The sequence below is a fragment of the Nannospalax galili genome, unplaced genomic scaffold (assembly GCF_000622305.1).
Source record: "Nannospalax galili isolate Female #2095 unplaced genomic scaffold, S.galili_v1.0 scaffold1448, whole genome shotgun sequence".
Taxonomy (NCBI): domain Eukaryota; kingdom Metazoa; phylum Chordata; class Mammalia; order Rodentia; family Spalacidae; genus Nannospalax; species Nannospalax galili.
In genome coordinates this window covers 382139-401149 of record NW_008358646.1, presented here as the reverse complement: position 1 = coordinate 401149, position 19011 = coordinate 382139, and the positions used below count along the sequence as shown (strand labels likewise).

The following is a 19011-nucleotide window of genomic DNA, read 5'->3' as shown; positions in this document are numbered from 1 at the left end:
CAGCCAGCGCAGCGGCAGGGACCAGGGACGGCCGCCCGAAGCTCGGAGGACGCGGGACGCGCCGCGCCCCGGCCACTGCCCGAGGTAAGTGCGCGGCCGCCGGCGGGCGCACGGCCCACCCAGTGGGCCCCAGCTTCCCGCAGGCCGCTCCCGGCCCCGGGTGAGCGCGAGGTGCGGCAGCAACGGGGAAGGTGAGGCGGGCGGGTTCTTCTCGTCTTTTCCCCCTCCCTTGGTGAACCAAGGGAGGAAATGCTGACAGCGAGCTTTTCTTTCCTTGCTGTGTTTCGGGCCACCGCCGCCAGGGAACTTTGCTCCTGGTTAACCTCCGTCTCGGGGCGTGGGTGTGTATGGGGGGGACTCCGGGAAACTTTGGGGCGCTCTCAGCCCCCCTCAGCCGGTTTGCCTTTGGGGGCTCGGAAGGCGGCGGGCGGAGCCACTTTGCGCGCGGCATGGGTCCTAGGCGTGACCTTACCGGAGAGACCTGTGATCAAGGTAGGGTGCGGAGGGGGTGCGAAGACTTGGCCAGCCGCCTGGGAGTGTCCCCCCCCCCCCAAGAGCTGGTGCTCTTTCTCTTTCCCACCTCCAGTTCTGTAATGGAGTAAAAATATTTTGGAGCTGGTTCTCCATCATCAAGTCAACTGGCAAGTCCGGGGACTCCTTTTTGCTTTTTAAAGTCAGCCTTGAGAAATGCACAGGGGCTCAGGGCAGAGGGTCTCTTCTGTGTGCACGGGTCTACTCTGAGCATCCTGTTGGGGGAACTGGGTCCTTTGGAAGAAGCAGCTGGAGTGGAGAGTTGCCTAGGGAGCTGCTGAGGAGAGCAGAGGCCCTTGAGAGTCCCTCTGCCTTGGTTTGTTCACATGTCATGTGAATACCTTAAAACCAGTGCTGGGAATAGTGCTCACAGGAAAGTGTCACTTTGGTGATGGCCTCCAGTTCTGGGAGGTTCTGCCTCCCTACTGCATGGATCTGATAGGATTGAGGCTGTCCCCCTCCAATTCCCAGGGAGTACCTACTCCTTAGTGTGGTACTGCCTTTGGCCATTTTTAGTTTCTTTTGTGCTACCTTGTGTTCAGGTCTGAACTCTGCAGCAAAGTGCTGGGGACATACTGCCCCTCTAATGGGCCTCCTGAGACCTGGTTAGCAGGCTCCAGCTCTCTGGATTGCCTAGGCACCCACATACCCCTGAAATCGGCTGCTGCCTCCTCCAAGGTGGGAACCCAGAAGGCGTTAGCCTCCCGGCCTTCACTCCCTCTCTAGGGGGTCAGTGAGGGCCATCCCCTGGTTGCTGCCCCACTGGACCAGAACTCCAGCCTGGTCTTACAGTAGGTGACTGATTTGAGGCCCCTCACATAACAGGAGAGGATCAGGGAGGCCAGACAGATCTGAGTACCAGGCTCCTTTTTGAAGAGCTCTTCCTCGGTATTCTAAGAGAGAGCCCCTCAGGGCCTGCAGGGGAACCCCAAAGAGACCTAGCAGCAAAATCATCAACTGTGTTCAGTAGGTCCCTCCAACCAGCCGGTCCACAGGCTTGCTGTCATAAGTGCAGCTGGGAAGGCTGAGCCACTTGAGAGAGTAAGTGTATAGCTGTGGGCATATGGCCCATTGGGCCAGCCTCAGAAAGGTGGGAATGGGGAGAGACACAGGCATCCTTGGGGACCAAGTAGGCGGTCTAGTGTGCTAGACAACAGGGCAGGGGTATCCTCTCCACTGGAACACTGCTATATGCCTACAGAAGGTGCCTTGTAAATGCAGTGTTGGCACAGGCCTGGCATGTGTGAACTTCAAGCCCCTGAACACCTGATTGTTCTCCTCTCTCCTGGGTTGGGAGGGCACAAACTAGCTGTCACCAGTGTTCCCAGGCAGGGTCCCCTGCAGGTGTGTGCCTGGTGGAGGGAGGTTCAAGGGGCTGAGCTGTGCTGGGAAAGGTATTTAGAGTAGATGCTTCCAAAGCCATGTAGCATGTTAGGTTAAAGCAGAAGCCGACTCTTGTTTCCCTCAAATCAGGGACAGGGAATTTTGACCAGGGCTACTGTGTCTCTCTCCCCTTTGCCCCAGCAGTGAAATAAAAACAATAGCAGCAGTAACAGTAACAACACCAGCCACAGCAGTATGTCTTGGCTCTGCGACACTGGAGCCAGGGCAGCCTGCAGACAGTTTCCTCTGGCTCAGCCGGGGTTCCAGTGCCCAGAGCCATCTTTGGCATAGCCAGTCATGGCACCCAAAGGCCTTGGCACACGGCTTGGGTGGAAGTGACTGTGTCATCACTCCCAGCAACCTCTGTGGTACTTGCCAGCCCCCCAGGCAAGGGCTACTGGTGTACTAAGGGGCTTTGTTCAATAGTCAGTTTCAACCCCTGCTCCTAGCTCTGGGCAGGACCCTTTCTGGACAGATGACCCTCCCTGTGACAGATGCAGATGGTCCCTGTGACTGGGTCTTGGACAGGACTTTACTGTGAGTGAAACATGGACACATTGGCCCCTCCTGTGGCCTGTCACTGGAGATCTGCCAGGGGCTGGCACCAAGGATAGGCATAGAGGGGGTTAGCTTATGGACAGCAGGATGGGGAGACTGCGCCAGCCCCTTGGGAAGGCTGTTGGGGAGCAGTGATGTGATGGGGTCAGGCAGTGGGGGAAGGCAGTGGATGAAGAGAGAATGAAGGGAGCTGTCTGGAACTGGGCCTCAAGCAGGGCCACTGGTACTTGAGAGGGGCAGTGGGAGTGGGGAGGGAATTGGAGGTAGGGAGGGGGCTCTTCCAGAGGAACTGGCCCCAGGAAGGAGCTGAGGGCCCAGAGCCCAACCAGCTGATTTAATTTGCTAATGGCTTGCCATTGCAGAGGGCTGCATCAGCTCCATTGTACAGATGGGGTTGGAGGTCAGGAAGGCTTTAGAGCCTCTGTGTAGCCTGTGTGCTTCGGACCCAGAGCCCTGGGCTCTCCCAGGGACAGGCTGCACCCTCTTGCTGTCCACAGACACCCTTGCTGAGGGCATTTTATACCAGACTGGCTTCTATCCCTGCCCTCAGGCAGGTTCCATTAAGTTCTGGGGCTTGCCTTTCTCTCCAGCTCCCAGGAAACTGCTTCTTTGGTACCCAGTGAAGCCCTGGCATGTAGCTGGTGCTCCATAAATGTCCCTGAGGCCTCAGTGGCAGCCTTCTTGCTGTGTGGCACAGGCTGTGGTGGGTATGAGATATGAAGTAAAGACAACAATGCCCAGCATACAGAGGCAGTTATTAGTGGCTGTTCAATAAGTGTGCGGAGGATTTGGTTTGAGGGTAGATGAGTGTCAGGGAGGTGGGTAGAGTGAGCAACACACAGATGCTTTTCCTGGCCTCAGTTTCTCATCCATTAAGTGGGACTGAAGCATGGTTGAGGGGGCTCTGAAACACTCAGAATGGGGAAGTAGAAGGGAGAGCCTTTGCCCATGCCTTTAAGAGTGGGGTGGGCTCAGCAGAAACGAGTGTTCAGAGGGGGCCCTGCAAAGGAAGAATGTGACCACTTGGTGCCTTGGGAATCTGTCACTGCAGCCAGCCTCCTTCAGTCACTTGGGAACTAGGCTAGGGTGAAATGGATTTTCATGGATATGGCCTCAGATGCTGGCCCACTCTGGAGTGTGGTCTGTGCCCTTTCCCACCTGTGGTCAAGCTTTCCTTGCCTGACTGTCTGAAGAGATAACTGTGGAAGCAGTGTGAGGTTGTGGGGACCTGGGAGATCCTGGCCCCGTACCTTCTTTAGCCTTCAGCCCTGCAGCGCCGGACATGGTTCTATGAGCATGGCCAGCAGGCATGGGAGTGCCTTCTTCAACTGCCCCAGGAGCAGTTCTGCCCTGACTGGGCATCAGTGCTGCTTCTTGAGTTGGGGGGGGGGGTGCAACATTGTGGATCTTGCTTCCTAATGGCTCCTCCAGGCTTTGGGCAGCTGGAGGCCTACCTCTACTCCTCACCTGTGGCGTGGTACCTTTAGGGCCAGAGGACAAACAGTAAAAGTTACAGAGCGGAGGTCTCCACCAGGGACTTTGTTGGTTGAACCCTTACTATGTGTTTAACCTGCTCTGGATGTCAGTACCTTAGTGATTCCAGTCTGGCCTCAATACTTGCTCTCTCTTCCCTGTGTCTTTTTCTGTGCTCCCCCCTCCCTGTTGCTGTGCTTTCAAGACACCAGACCTATCCTACATCAGGGCCTTGGCATGCACTGCCCCTGATGCCTGATCTGGTCCCTTCCAGATCTGTACATGGCCCTTCCTTCTCTACCTTCAAGTGTTGCCCAAATACTACTTCTTCCCTGCACCCACCCTGAGTCCCCACAGCAGCAAAGCCCTGGCCTTCTTGATCTACTCCATTCCCCTGTTTCTCTCTGTAGAACTCACTGCCATCTGCCCCTGGTATTTTACTTCTCTGTCTTCTTTATTGTCTCTCTCCCCTTGGGCAATAAACTCCTGAGTGCAGGGGTTTGGTCCTGTTCTCCCACAGTTATGTTCCCAGGGCTTGTGGCCATAGCCAGTGGATAGTAGGTGCTCAGTAAGTATGCACAGTTAGTGCACATGTGTGACTTCAGCTGTGTGATGTTTGACTTGATGTATTATGTTTGTCATGAAATGACAATTGGGGTCCATCTGTAGCTGGAAATGCAGAACCCCAGGAAGGTGCCAGCACAATCCTTGAACTGTGGAGCTTGTTGAGGCTAAGCTGGGATCCAGAGCTTTGCTCTGAGCCCTTGGCTTGCCATCCTGTGGCTGAACAGGAGTGGAGTTGGCCCCTGTCTAGTTGGAGCCTTTCTGTTCATACCATCTCCTATGGTCTGAACCTGGCTGTGCCCAGTTCAGCATGATCTTACTCAGCCTACAAGGGGGAAGTGGGTGAGCATACTGAGTCAGGGAGAGGTGTTTATTTGTTCCTTGTCATGCCTCTGGGGTGGTAGTCTTGATGCCAGCTTTCCTGCCTGGGTTGGCCTTTAAAGAAGTGGTAGCATTCACACTCTGATTCCCGTTGGCCATTGGTCTTTTGGTCAGTGTATCTTACTTCCCCATTGCAGTCTCCTTTGAACATGACACCCTTGTTTTATGTATGTTTTTAATTTTTAAAGTCTGTGGTGATTGACTCTAGGAATGTTCCTGTTGTGAAGAAAGCCTGATGCTTTCTTATAGTCTTTGTGTGGCCTCTCCCTTCTCTCCTGTGTCCCCATGACCTCTGAAAAGACTAGGTTTGTAGCCTCTTTGGTGACTGAGTGAATAGGGGTTGGGGACCTTGGCTTCTGAGGCTCAACCAGAGGCAAAGGAGGGACCAGACCAAAGTTGAACTGAAGCCTTGGGAAGCTTTCCCTGCTCCTGTCCTGAGGGGAATATCCTGGGTGTGGGTATATGTATGTGTATGTGATGTGGCATCCCCATTGTGGAAGTGGGTCCCCTGAGGGTAGAGAGGGCACCACAGCTCTTCAGAAGGAAGGTGGGTATCTCTGCCCTCCACAGCCTTCCTTTAATTGTGTGGAAACTTGGTGGTGAGGTGGGGGTGGGATAAATAGAAGCTGGGACGCTGGGCCATGTGGGCTAGTGAGGCTGAGAGGACAAGGGAGAAGTCTGGTGGAGTTGTGGGGCCCAGGCCAGAGGCATGCCCTCACCCCTGCCTACTGCCTACCCCTTCCTCCTTCCAGCTGCAGCTCAGGCCCCCCTAAGCTGGCTGCTCCAGCCCTGCAATTCTTCAGCACTTAAAGCAAAAATAAATCACTGCTAGCAGCTGGCGTTCTGGGTGGCAGCAGCCGCACCACCCCCTGCCCTGACCTCTGCCTCTGGGCTCCTGGTTCCAGGCCAAGGCTAGCCTTCCACACAGGCTTGTGGGAGTATATAGAAGGCTGTGGGGGCTTGGCATGGCCTGGTGAGGTCACAAGGAAGGCCGAGGCAGGGATGGTCCCTTGAGGCTCTAGGGTCTCCAAGGGGTGGTGGAAGTTTCACCCTAGCTTGGTGGAAATTTACCTGGGAGGGCTTGGGGCATTGTAAATTCAGGATGGCTTGGCCACCTACTAGTCATAGACACCCCCACTCCCATATTCACTACTTGGGCCCAGCTCTGGGCATCCCTTTTCTTTCTCTTCCCTTCTTTCCCTTTTCAAGAATCCTAGAGGTCTTGACTCAAGTGCTATGACGCAGGCTCCGAGGATGTCAAATTTTAGCATCATTTATGCTTTAGACAAATAGCTTTGGGCACATGCACGTGCTATGCCTTGTGCTGAGAGGCTGGGGCTGGGACCATGGGTGTGCACAAGCTCTCCCTTCCCCTGGCCCTTGTGGGGCTAATATCTCTGAGGGTTGGGGAGGATAAAACAAATAAGCCCAGGAAGAGCAATGACTTGGTCATACTTCTTTGTTAATTATTATACTCTTTAATTATGGCAATGTTGCACACTCATACAATTACAATAGTTAAGAGTAGAAAATGAATCCCTTCTCAAACATGCCTCTTCTCCCCCGCAAGTGTTCTGTGTTCTTAGGTGACTGGATTTTCTCAGTGCCTGTGTAAACGTAGTCATGTTTTCTCTTTTCCTCTTCCATCCCCCACCCAGGCCATGTACCCCCTGGTTCCCTACAACAAGAGCCTGGCCATGTGGTGCCCAGTGCCCACTGGGCCCAGGGCTCCATTCCTGTCTCCAAGTTGAGGGCTGAGTCACTGAGTCTGTGGATCCTGGTTGTGGAGCCTTTGAACTCACAGAGCCATTGAGTTCACACATCATGGGTTCTTTGTAAAGTTTTAGCAGTGCTAAGGCAGACAATCTGGAATTGCAGAATTGGAACAGCTTAACCCTAGGAGAGGCTCTAGGTCCTTGCCTAGGTACCTCCTTCCTTGGATCCCTCAGGGACTTTAGATCACCCAGATCCCCCAGAATTCTGGCTCAAAGAGGTTGAGAGAGCCTGGGAGGCTGTGATTTTTAATCTCTCCCAAATAGCTCAGTTCATGCACAGGAATTGCCTTGCTGCCCTCCAGCCCTCCAGAACCCCAGTCTCCCAGCCCTCCAGTTGTCCTCCCACAGCCCTTCAGCCTTCTAGCCATCTAGTCCTCTAGCCCTCTACCCTTCCAGTCCTCCAACTCTGCAGCCTTTCAGTCTTCCAGCCCTCCAACCCTCCAGACCCCACACAGTCTTATCTATCAGTGTTGTAGGACTTGGGGCTGGCCAGCTCTCTCAGGATAGAGCAGGCTCTGCCTGGACCTGAAGGGGGAGGTGCCCGCCACTTCTATGGTGGGGTGAGGAACCCCACTTCCTTGTTCACCTTTTCTTTAACCTTCCAGAGGCAGGATCACTGGGTCCTTTGTAGTCCTCAGACAGGTCAGCCCTCTTCCTTACTTGTGAGCTCTGCCTGTTGATGCCCACACTTGCTTGATCCCCTGACATTCTTGAATTCCGATTTGAGGTGAATCAAATCTCTGTTTAAAGAGATATAATACCCTGATTCTAGGAGAGGTTATAATGACCATAAATGCCCTTCTCCTAGCCTCAGTTTCCCTGTCTGTAAAATGGGCACTAGATCCACCCCCTCTCAAGGCATCACCCTCTCCTGCCCTTTGTGCTTGGCTCTGCAGTCAGGGCAGGGCAGGGTAGCTTCCTCCTTTCTCTGACCCCCTCCATTATGTAGCCGGAGGTTTGGCCATGCCAGCACCTCACCTGCTGGGCCTCAATCTGCCAGTAACACCTGCTTGGTCAAAGTAGCCAGGCCCCTCCCTGGGCCCTGGGAGACTTGAGGACCACTAAGAGTGTCCCCAGGAGCCCAATGTGGTAATCCTAGAGTGGCCCAGGCCCCCGGGCCTGTGTGACAAAGCACACCCACCATCCTCTTTTTTTCCTCTGCTGAATGTGAGTTGGCCTGGGTCTGACCAGCACATCCATAGCCACTTGGGGCTCTGGGCTTGATCCTGTGGCAAATACCCTGGCCCCACAGTACTAGGTTTTATCCTACCCTGACCTAGTTGCCTTCTGCTGGCCTTAGGTCCAGTTATAGCTGGACAAAGACACCCTAGATAAGTACAAGTTGATAAAAAAGATTGGGGGCCAGGGGATTTATGGGGAGCAGGAGTCTTCAGTCTGTCCCTGTAAAATGGGAACACTAGAGAAAAGAGGGCCATTAGATGTTCTACCCAGGACAGGAGCAAGGTCCAGGAGGAGGGCAGGGGTGGGGTCAAGAGGGAGCATAAGACACTGTGTCAGTTTGGGTGGCTGTTGTCATAGACAACCACAGAGTCGGGATAGAAGGAGATAGCCTGAGAGCCTCTCATCCCAAATGCTGGGGTCCAGAGTGCATTGAATTTCAGATGTTTTTCCAGGTTCAGAATATTTGCATATACATAACTAGCTATCTTGGGGAGGGAACTCAAGTCCACACATGAAATCTATTCGTGTTTTATCTATATATTATACAGAGTCAGAGTATGAATACATTATCTTTAATAATTTTGCATGAGCTAAGTTTTTGTGATAGAAATTTTTGTTTTTCTAATTTCCTTTCTTTTCCTTTTTTAAAAATAACACTTCCAGCCTTTTTTTCTATATAGCCCCCCCGCCCCCAAGACAGAGTTTCACTAAGTTGGCCTTGAAATTTTGATCTTCCTGCCTCAGCCTCCCCAGTGCTGGGATTATGGTGACAAGTCACTGCATCTGGTTTGACTTTCTCTTTAAGAAAAATGTAGGACTGGGAGTGCAGTTCAGAGGCTCAGCAGGTAAGGGCCAGAACCCATGTAAAGTAGAAAGAGAGAACTGATTCTTGAAAGTTGTCCTTTAACCTCCACGTGTAGGTCATAGTACGCATACACACACTAAAATATATAAAAAAGAAAGAAAAATGTACTTTTTGGTTAATGTCCTTTGGAAACACATAACATTAGGGTTCTGTTTTTAGTTTCTGCTGTTTTCCATGTGTGTGCCTTTGGCAGGTGGCCCTGTCACTCTGTCTGCTTCCTCTTCTCAGCTGTGGAGTCAGGAGTGGTCCTTTCCCTAAGGAACTCCTTTGAGTAATCTGAGTTTACATGTAGCCCTGGCACATGGGAGGGTGTGGGAGATGTCACTTTCTATGGCAAGATTGTTTTGAGCTCTGCCTGATATTTCAGGCAAGAGACTGCATTTCTGCTTAGTTAATCTAATCATTCTGATGCATTAACTCCTGGGTCTCTGTCCAGCCCTGGCTGTCACAGAGCCTGGCCTTCTAAATAGAAGGTTCTGGAAATGGCTCTGCCAGGTTGAAGAAGAGCCTTTGTGATTTTGAGAGCCCTCCATGGGGTTGTACTGTTTTAGAGCCATCTCAGCAGAGCATGCATGTGGCATAGCCACCGGAGGCCCCCACCCTGTTTGACGATACCACTTCTAGCAGCAAGGGCCTTCACTGCCCTTGATTTACATGTGAGACATCTTCCAGGTTGATACCTTCTCATAGCTCTGTCCTAGAGCTGTGTTCCTTTGTTCTCAGCTCTTTATCCTCCCCCATAGGTTGAGCTCTCAATGAATTGGGTGGTCAGCTTCTGTCACATGTCTGTTTTTTCTCATCTTCCCAGTCTTCGCAGTTGACCCCAGGCACAGGGAGCTGCTGTTCTTCATAGATTTCCAAAACCAAGATGTAGTGAGGTTGTGCCATGATTAGCCTGTGTCTGCATTCTGTGTACCTAGAGCCCAAGGAGGATGTCCATGGTACCTGGGTCTCTCCCAAAGCTCATTGTTGTTGGAGGGGGATGTTGGGACCCCTGTCCCCAAACTCTTTCCTGGACTGCCACTAGGCATGTTAATGTGGCAATGTGGTGAATTGATGCCAGTGTTCTCGATTCTTTTCTATGCTCCAGGCCACTATCAGGATATTTAGGGGGCTCTAGCTTGGTGGTATCACCTGGTGCCCGTGTTTCTCAAGAATTGACATCTTTCTCAGATTTGGCATCCAAAGACAGGAATGAAACAACTCATCACCACATCTGCTGGTGCCAGACACTGTGCTCCGTACCTTCCGGACAGTAAGTCATTTAATTCTCAAAGTGTCCTGGCCAGATGAGGGGCGAGGCTGGGGAGGAGGATGGCCAATCCAGATGTTAGCCCACACCCAAAAGCTGTAAAGAGAAGCCTCAGTGTCCTATGGAATTCTGTGGGCTGGTGGGAGGTGCCTGGGCCTGGGATCTCCAGGAGATGACTGAGAATGGTGTCTGGCTGGGAGCAGTAGTGCTGACCATAAGCTGTGTTGACCCAGATTTAATGGGGCTGTCCCTTGCTGTGTGATTTGGGACTACCAGTGTCATCTCTCTAAGCCTCACTTCTCCACTCTGAACAATGTGGCTAAATCTCCATTTTACACTCTGACTGTTTCAGATGAGTGTTTGGTCACACCATAGAACTGTTCAAAATTCTAGGTGGCAGAGGATCATTTTACAAGTAGAGAAACTGAGGTTCCAAGAAGAGAAGACAGTGCAGAGCTCATACCCAGCCTAAGTGAGTCATCCATCTGTGACCGTAACTTCTGAATGTGGCCTGGTCTAGTCAGCCTCATCCTTGTGTGGTCCAGGCTAGAAGACAGACAGACAACTGCTCAAGAAAAGATAGACTCTGGGCTGGGATCCTGGTGCAGGGTGATGGTTGAGGTCAAACCTGTATGCAAGTTTTCAGGGCACCTCGTAAACCCACTTTTGCAGGGATGACACTGGCTTTAAGCTCCTGGGCTATGTAGATGTGGAGGATGGGCGTGGCTGACTTTCCAATAATCTGTCCATAATATGAGGTGACACTCTAGAATGTGATGAGGTATGGGCTTAACTGCTCAATGACAGGGCTTCAACCTTTTTCCATTTGTGACCACTTTTCCCTAAGAAATTTTTTATGTGACCCTAGGTATATAGGCATATAAGATAGGTATACAAATTAAACATATACTGGTAATAAATCATAAAAATATTTATTTTAAAGAAATTGTTTGGTATACATGTCATTTTATTATTTATTAAACCTGAAAGCAATTTGTATATTAATGAGATGGATGTGTTTATTTTTATATAGGGAACTAAATCTTGCTAATATTTGATACTCAAGGATATAGAGAATCTTCAACAGTTTTCCGAGTTGATAGGTATTTTTGTTTCATGATTGTCAATGCTGAAAATATTCCTTTCATAAGTACATAGTACAAAATGACACAAATATGTTTAGGATCATTTCAGAAATTGCTGAAAATTTTGTCCTAATCTGAGCCAAAGTACATTTAACAATTTTTTAAAAATTAGAGGAAAAACTTATTTATTTATTTTATTTTGGGTGTGTGGGTGTTTTGCCTGGATGTATGTATATGCACAATGCATGTACAATGCCTACAGAGGCCAGAAGAGGGTGTCAGACTCCCTGGAACTTGAGTTATGGACTGTTGTTAGCTGCCATGTGGGTGTTGGGAACTGAACCTGGGTCCTTTGCAAGAGCAGCAACTGCTCTTAGCCTCTGGGCCATCTCTCTAACCTCTTAACAATTTTTAAAAAAATGAAACTCAAAGCTGGGCATGGTGGTGCATGCCTGTAGTCCCAGCACTTGGGAGGCGGAGGCAGGAGGATTTCTGTGAGTTCAAGGCCAGCCTGGTCGACATAGTGAGTTCCAGGACAGCTCGGGCTACAGGGACAGGGAGACCCTGTCTCAAAAAGACAAAAAAAAAAAACAAAAAACAAAACAAAAAACCTCAAACAGCATTAATATTATTATTATTGTTTTGAGACAGGGTTTCACAATGTAGCCCTGGCTGTCCTAAAACTCACAATGTAGATCAGGCTGGCCTTGGACTCACAGAGATCCACTTGCCATGGCCTCCCAAATGCTGGGATTACAGGTCTGAGCCACCACACCCCATAACAATTTTAAACTCAAACATTCTAGCATAATGCAATGTATTAGTACTTTTCTGTTGCTGTGATAAAAATGCCATAACCAGAAACACCCTAAAAAAGAAAGCGTTTATTTTGGCAGGAGTAGGAAGCTGGCTGATCACATTTCCATCCACAGGCAGGAAGCACAGAGAAAGAGTAGGAAGCCAGGCAAGGCTATGAACTCTTAAAGCCCACTGCCAATGATGTGTGTCCTCTAGCAAGGCTCCACTTCCTAAAGATTCCATAACCTTCCTAAACAGCGCCACCTACTGGGGACCAGGTATTCAAACACATGAGCCTGTGGGGACGTTTCTCAGTTTTAAACCATCACACAACCCGAAGATATTATACGTGCTGGGAAATATGGTAAGAAAATATTAAAATTCTTTGTTTTTCCCTAATTAAACTAATGTGTTTCTGTAAGAGCAGAATACTGTATACGCAATGAGAACAATGCAATTCATCCAATCTGAGTCAAGGTGTTTCAGGCAGCGATTGCTGGTGCTGTGTGGTATACAGTATGTGCAGGGCAAAAGTACAAATGTTTGCTCAGAAGCAAGGCTGCGTTGAAGCTGTGAAATGCAATATGGAAAATGATGCCAGAAATATCTGGGATTCATTTGTTTTATTTTTAATTGATTTTTTGTCATTGCATGTTCAGAAACCTTTTACTGTTGTCAAATTTTTCATGACCCCACGTTGAGTTACATTATAGAGTCACAAGGCAGTTTAAGAAATTGGTGCAGGCTGGAGAACTGGCTCAGTGGTTAAGAGCACTGGGTGCTCTTACAGAGGACCCAGGTTTGAGTCCCACCACCCACCTAGCAACTGGCCGCAACGACTCATAACTCTAGGGGAATCCGACGCCCTCGTGTGATCTCTGTGCGCATTGCACTTTACAGGTGCATGTACATACATGCAGGCAATACACTCATACACAAAAATAAAAATAATAAATAAAATATTAAAAAAAGAAACTGGTGCTTAGGGGACAACTGAGTTGTTGGCCATCCATCCATCCATCCATCCAGCTTTGGGGATCCCTAGTCCTGTGGATAAATGCTGTACCCACAGACTCCTGTGACATAGTATGCACCTGAGAGCATGGTGCTAAACACAGAAGACTCCCATGTGAGTGGCTGTGGGTCCTGGCACAAGGACTTCTGTAACACCTGTGATCTCAGTGGAGAGTCTAGCCCAGGAACACCTCTAGAGTGCTCTTGAAAGCTATCCTGGGGCTCAGAGAAAAGGAATTCTTAGTTGACTGCCACTTAAGTCTCTTGGGGCTTGTGGGGAGCAAGATTCAAAGTACATAGAGCCCCTAAGCACAGTTTTTGTCTGTTGTGGGGCAGCCAGCCAGCCACACAAACATTGTTGAACCTGCCATCCTGGCCCTGCATCTCCCTGCCCACTCCTGAACCTGTCTCTTTTCTGATCTAGCCCTTGGTTCCTGCTCCCACCCTCTAGGTCCTGGGCCCCTTCCTCTGAAGGCCTTAAATAACTCTGTGAACCATGTGGCCACTTTTAGAGAAAAACAAAGAAGATGCCACTGGCCTGCAGCTACAGGTGACCACTTTCTGGTCTCAGCCCTTTCTTGCAGATGGATTGTCACCCTCTTTTCCATAGGGCCTTGTCCTCTCTGCCCTACCTAAGTCCATTACTGTATCTAGGGTTCCCTTTCTCTAGTGGACTCTCTCTAGACTGGTCAGGAAGGAATCTTCCCAGAAGTGACCACTGACAGCCTTCGTTCACAGGAAAGTCTGGGGGACAAAACAGTTCTGCTCCATGGAGCTTGTATGTCAAGGGGGCACTGACCTTGAACTCCATATGAGCATAGGCCCTGTGGAATCAGGGAGTGAGCTGAAGGTGCTAAAGGAAGATGAGCAGGGGATGGCCAGAAGTGGTTGCTGGGCCAGTGAGAGCAGGGCAGGGGCAGGGCCAGTGCAGAGTGGGGGACTGGATGAGAGACCTGAACCCTAAGGAGAGTGGAAGAGGTGGAAGGGTAGGGAGCTGGGGGGTAGGCAGAGAGGTGTCCCTCCCTTCCTCCCTCCCTCCCTCCCTCCTCCTCTCCCTGCCTCCTTGCCTCCCTGCCTCCCTCCCTCCCTCCCTCCCTGCCTACTTCCCTTCCTCTAGCCTTTGTCTCCTGTGTCCTGACCCATGGTGGGCTGTGGCTTTGCTGAGTGCTTGGAGCCATGGGGCTTTCTGAGGTTGGGTTCAAGTCTCCTCACTTTCCCAACTTTGTTTTTGGTGAATTTCACATCGTATAAAATGAACCATTTCGAAGGGATCAAGACAAGGTATTCTCTAGACTGTGCACTTACCAGCTCTGTTGTTGCCCCAAAGGAATCCTGTCCCCTCAGCAGCCACTCCCTGTTCCGTGCCCCTACCCCTGCTACCTCCAAGCTCTGTGGACCTGGTTCTTTTGGACATCTCATCTCCTAGGCCTTTTGTGCTGCATCCTGGTTCAGGGACTGCCACAATGTAGCTTGCACTGGAGAAAGGTGGTGTGGTTAGATCACATAGATTTGTCCACTCAGTTTTTGAATACTAGGTTTTTTTTTTTTCCCACCTTTTGTTGTGAGAACAGTGCTGCTGTTTCTGGCTTACCTGCAGTACCTGGGAAGTAATTGGGCTTTGCTTCTGAAGTTTTGTCATCTTAGATGCCACCTTCCAGCTCTAGTCTCTTCACCCATCCAAACTACATCTTATCTATATGCTCCCAGTGTCTACAGACCTTCTATGGAGGTTCCTTTAGCTCTTTCAACTTTTATTTGGCCTTTATCTCTGTGATATCCCAGAACGTGTTCAGGACAGGGTCCTGCTACTCTCAATTGTTACTGCTGTCTTTGCCCGATCTCCTGGCCCTGGGAACACCTTTCTGCCTACCCCCCAGCTCCCTCCCCTTCCACCTCTTCCACTCTCCTTAGGGTTCAGGTCTCTCATCCAGTCCCCCACTCTGCACATCTTGGCAGTCCAGACCTGTACTATCTCTGGCCCAGATCCAGATCCCAGAAGTCCAGGACTCACTTGCCCACTGAATCACTCTCCTGGGGCAGAACTGGGCTTTGATCTGCCTTGAGCCTGTTCCTTCCCTGGACACCTGGGCTGCTGTGGGTAAGGAAGCTCCATGAGATACTCCCAGTCCCCTTAAGGCCAGTGGGCTCCAAGGCCAAGCCTTGGGGCCTGCATTTGGCAGGTGACTCCCAGCTGTGGGGCTGTCAGTTGCTCTATTGCAGTGGGTCAGGGCTCCTCACCTGAAAAGCACCCTAGAATTTCCACCTCCTCTCAGGCCTGTGGTTGTGTGGTTCCATGTGATTTGCTTGTGTCCAGTGCTGGGAATGTGACCTGCTGGGGCCGAGGCAGCTTTCCTCTCTTCCTGTGCTCCTTAACTTGGACATAGTCAGAATTTCCCTCAGTTTCAGAGTTCCTACTGGGGTTTTTGTGTGTCCAGTGGTTCTTGTTGGCCTGGCACACAGTTGGTATTCACTCGGGAGTCATTGACATGGGCATGTGTGTGCTTGTAGTGCCCACTCCACTGGCCTGGGCTCCCCAAGGAAGGCTGATCTGACTGCTGTAATGAGATGTCAAGGAAATGGCAGATGGACAGACGCCCCACAGGGCTTGTTCTGTCTGGGCTCCACCACCAGCTGCAGCTGTTTTTCTTTTTTTGGGGGGGGGTACTGCCTAACTGGTTCCCACCCTCTAATCAGTCTGTTAGATATGAGGACTGGCAAGAGTCTCCTCCCCACAGGGCTGTGCCCAGAGGCTGAATTTGGGGATGCTCCAAGCCATCTGGCTCTCCTCAGCCTGGGAGTGCTCTGAAACCCTGCCTTCTATACAACCCAGCATCCTTGCACAGTGGAGCCAAATCAGTGAGTTCAGAGGATGGGGTAGTGTAGATGGGGTCAGGTTGCTTACAAGGCTTCGTGGTGTGGATAGATGTTGATGGTAGACACCCGTGGAAGACCTGATGGTGGTGTGGGCAGTAAAGAGCATGACTGTAGTAGAGTGAGTGCTGTGAGTATACATGAATGTGTCTGAACTTTGTAGGCAAGGTGGATGGGGTGCTGTATTGACACCTGTGCATACAGGTAGAGAAGGCAGTGTGGACAGTGCTTATGGATCCAAGGCACAAGGGTCCCAGGGGCACACCACTTCCCTGGCTCTGTGTTATGATCCTCTGACTTCTGCCTTGTCAGGGTAGCCTGCTCCTTGGGCAGAGCTGCTCCTCTGAGGCCAGGCCTATAGTCTCAGGTCTGTATGTCCTGGGGTCTTCTGTGTCTTCTCTGCAGGTCTGCACCTGCTGTCCCCAGGGCTCAGGCTCTCCAGCTTACCTCTGCTCTTGCTCTACTTTGTCCAGAGGGAAGCATGAGCTGCTGGGCTCAGGAAGTCTGTAGAGCTAAAGCTTAGACTGCCTGGAGGATCATGAGCTGACATACCACATCTACAACACAAGTCTGCAGGATGCCAGGACTCTATTCCTATCCCATAGGCGAGGACAAAGGCTTACAGAGGCTTAAAGGATTTTCTGGGGCCCCTGGTGTTCTCTTGAGCCATGATTGAAGGATCAGACCTCAGATCCCAGGTTCAGGGCCCATAAATGTGCTCATGGCGGTCTACACCCCAGGACTGGCCTTGCTTGCCTCTGTTGCTCCTTACATGGCCTCCCCCTGCACAGGGCCTCTTTTCATTCATGGCTTCTTCCTGAACATGACCTTTCCTTATACTCCACCTCTCCTGGAGCACAGCTTCTCTCTGAACAGATGTGTGGGGCCTCTCCTCCCTCCACAGCTTCAGCACTCCTCCTTTGCTCAGGTCCTTCCTTCTTTGCATGTGGTTTTTCTTGTTCATGGACCCAACACTTTCTGCTGGTCATTGATCTAGCCCAAGTCCTGTAACACCCCTGTGGGGTGAGAGTCGGGTGGAGGACTGAGGGGTGGGATGCTGGTGGACATGGGCTGGGAGGGCCCTCTACCTTTGTCACTTCACAACTGATTGCTGAGTATTGTTCTATGCCAGGCACTGATCTTCATCACTCAGTCATTCAATACTCACTTTACAGAAGAGGCCATGGTGAGCTGGGGTGCACAATTCAGTCTCTAGACCTTTTACCACTCCCACTCTGAGCAGTGGGGCAAAGGCCTTAGTCTGAGAACTTTCTCCTAGGGTCCATTCACTTAAGTCCATGATTCCCAGAAGGTGGCTTCTCCAAGTTCAGGGCCAAGGCTACCATCCAGGGTGGGCACTGCCAGTGACTAGTGCTAGTCTTCTGCCCCGTTTACTAAGCTGAACTTGAGAGGGGGCTCAGTTCCAGGCTGTAGTCTGCCCAGAGTCTCTAGTATTTGTAGGTCATTTCCCTACAAAGGAAACTCAGTTTCCTCATCTGTAAAATTATGAAATCTGTGTCTGTGCTGCTCTTTTAAGGCTTAAATAAGGGAATCAAGGTTAGTCTATGGGGACAAGGTCTGACACAAACTCTCCCTCTGGATTATTCCTCTGCAGACAGACATGGAGTCCCTGCTGTGCCCACACAGGCTGGGTGCCATAGGATTCCATAGAGAAGTTAGCACCAGATGTTCAGCTGGAAGCTAGGGGCAGGAAGAGCGAGACAGTAAAACCTATCAGCTGGCTATGGGCATTTTGGGAGGGATGACCTGGCCAAAGCTTGGAGGTGGGTGCTGTAGGAATCCTGCCTTGCCAGGGGAAGCCATCAGAAAATGTCCACCTGTTTTTCCAGAAACTTTTGACACCATTTTAGGGCCAGCAAAGAGTGTGCTTACCAGTGTGTAAACAGAAATGATGGCTCTTGGGATAGAGATGGGGATGTCTATGCCAAGCCTGACACTAAATTCCTTAAGAGCCTGATGATCCTCGTAAGAATCATGTCTGATTGTTTCTTGTTACATATGGGGAAGCTGAGGCAGGAGAGGTACAGTGACTTGCCCAAAGACTTACCATGACCAAGCAGCAGCATTTAGAGCAAAAGTTGTTTGTCAGCACAGAGAGGGAGAGGGGATTTGGGGTTTGGCAGGCTGGGGAGTGACTAGAGCCTCTCCATTAGTTGACAGGGGCAACTTCTCCAGAGTGTGGTCTGCGTTCTCTTGCTATGTGGCACAGGTACAGCTAGTCCCTGGACCTTAGTAGCCAGCTCCAACTGTCCACTTCTGTTCCTAGGCCCCTGCCAGGCCTGATTTGCAGCTGCTTTAGAACCCTGGAAGGTAGGCAGGGGCTGAGGCTCACTCAGAGGTGCCCACTGCCCTGGTATGGACTGCAAAACCCAGACTACTCTGTCTTCCAGAGCCCTAGGAGAAATCGTCAGCTGACAGACAGGGAACAGGCACAGAGAGGGGCAGCTGAGAACCTGAGATAATACAACCAGGAGTCCTAGGGCTGGCCTCCAGAGCCTGTTGCATGCCCTGCCTCCGGCTCTGTGAACACTGTGACAGCCACCGCTAGGCGGTGACTATGTACAGGCCCATTGGCTTTGTCCTCAGGGCCAAGTCAGCCCTCTGAGGGGCTGTCAGTGTTAGACAGTGAAGGTCCCTGTAGCCCTGGAAGAGTGGCCTGGCATTCCCCTGGGTCTCTAGGGAAGCCAGCAGGGTATCCTAGGGAGCAGATGGAGCCCTAGAACTCCCCTAGGCTGTGCTGGCAAGAGTGAGAGACACTTTTTTTGATGATATAAACAGATTGGTTCTGATCCATGGGTCCTTTACCTTGTCCTATCTTGTTAGCTGGGCCCTGCAGTCACAGTTGGCCAAGCTAGGCCTCCAGGACTGAAAAATGGGGTGAACAGGGAGGCAGATGACTTCATGGGGAAGGGCAGCCTCCCTGGCTGTGGCTCAGGTGGCAGTGGGGACTGCCTACTCTGAACCACACTCACTTCCTTTAAGCTGCTCCCTGGATTCTGCAGGCAGGTGTTTAGGAGACAAAATTAACTAGGGATCATGCAGTTCAGTGGTAATTCAGGGCCTGTATGAGAGCACATTGTCTGTCAGAGTCATGTGTCCACTTCCTCTCCTGGGTTTGTGACCCCAGGCAAAATCTCTAGTTTCCCTGCCTCAGTTTCCTCATCTTTAAAACATCGCAATGGTGCTGGCCCCACAGGCCTGCTCAGAACTGAGCCAGGGAGGCTACATGATGGGGTCTTAAAAACACTGGTTCTGAAT

At 50.9% G+C, this 19011-nt stretch overlaps 1 protein-coding gene across 2 annotated transcripts in view; it reads left to right on the top strand.

The window, feature by feature from the left end:
* Positions 1-6: 6 nt before the first annotated feature.
* Kcnj12 (potassium voltage-gated channel subfamily J member 12) overlaps positions 7-19011 on the top strand; it is a 47705-nt gene continuing 28700 nt past the window's right edge. Inside the window, exon 1 of one of the 2 annotated variants that reach the window (XM_008821942.2) lies at positions 7-84. Coding sequence is in view for 1 of the 2 variants with exons in the window: in XM_008821941.1 (XP_008820163.1) it covers positions 9907-9967 (61 nt within the window). In the remaining variant the exon portion in view is untranslated. Of the gene's footprint in view, positions 85-9578; positions 9968-19011 lie in introns of those variants that run through there. The other variant, XM_008821941.1, reaches the window with a different exon arrangement.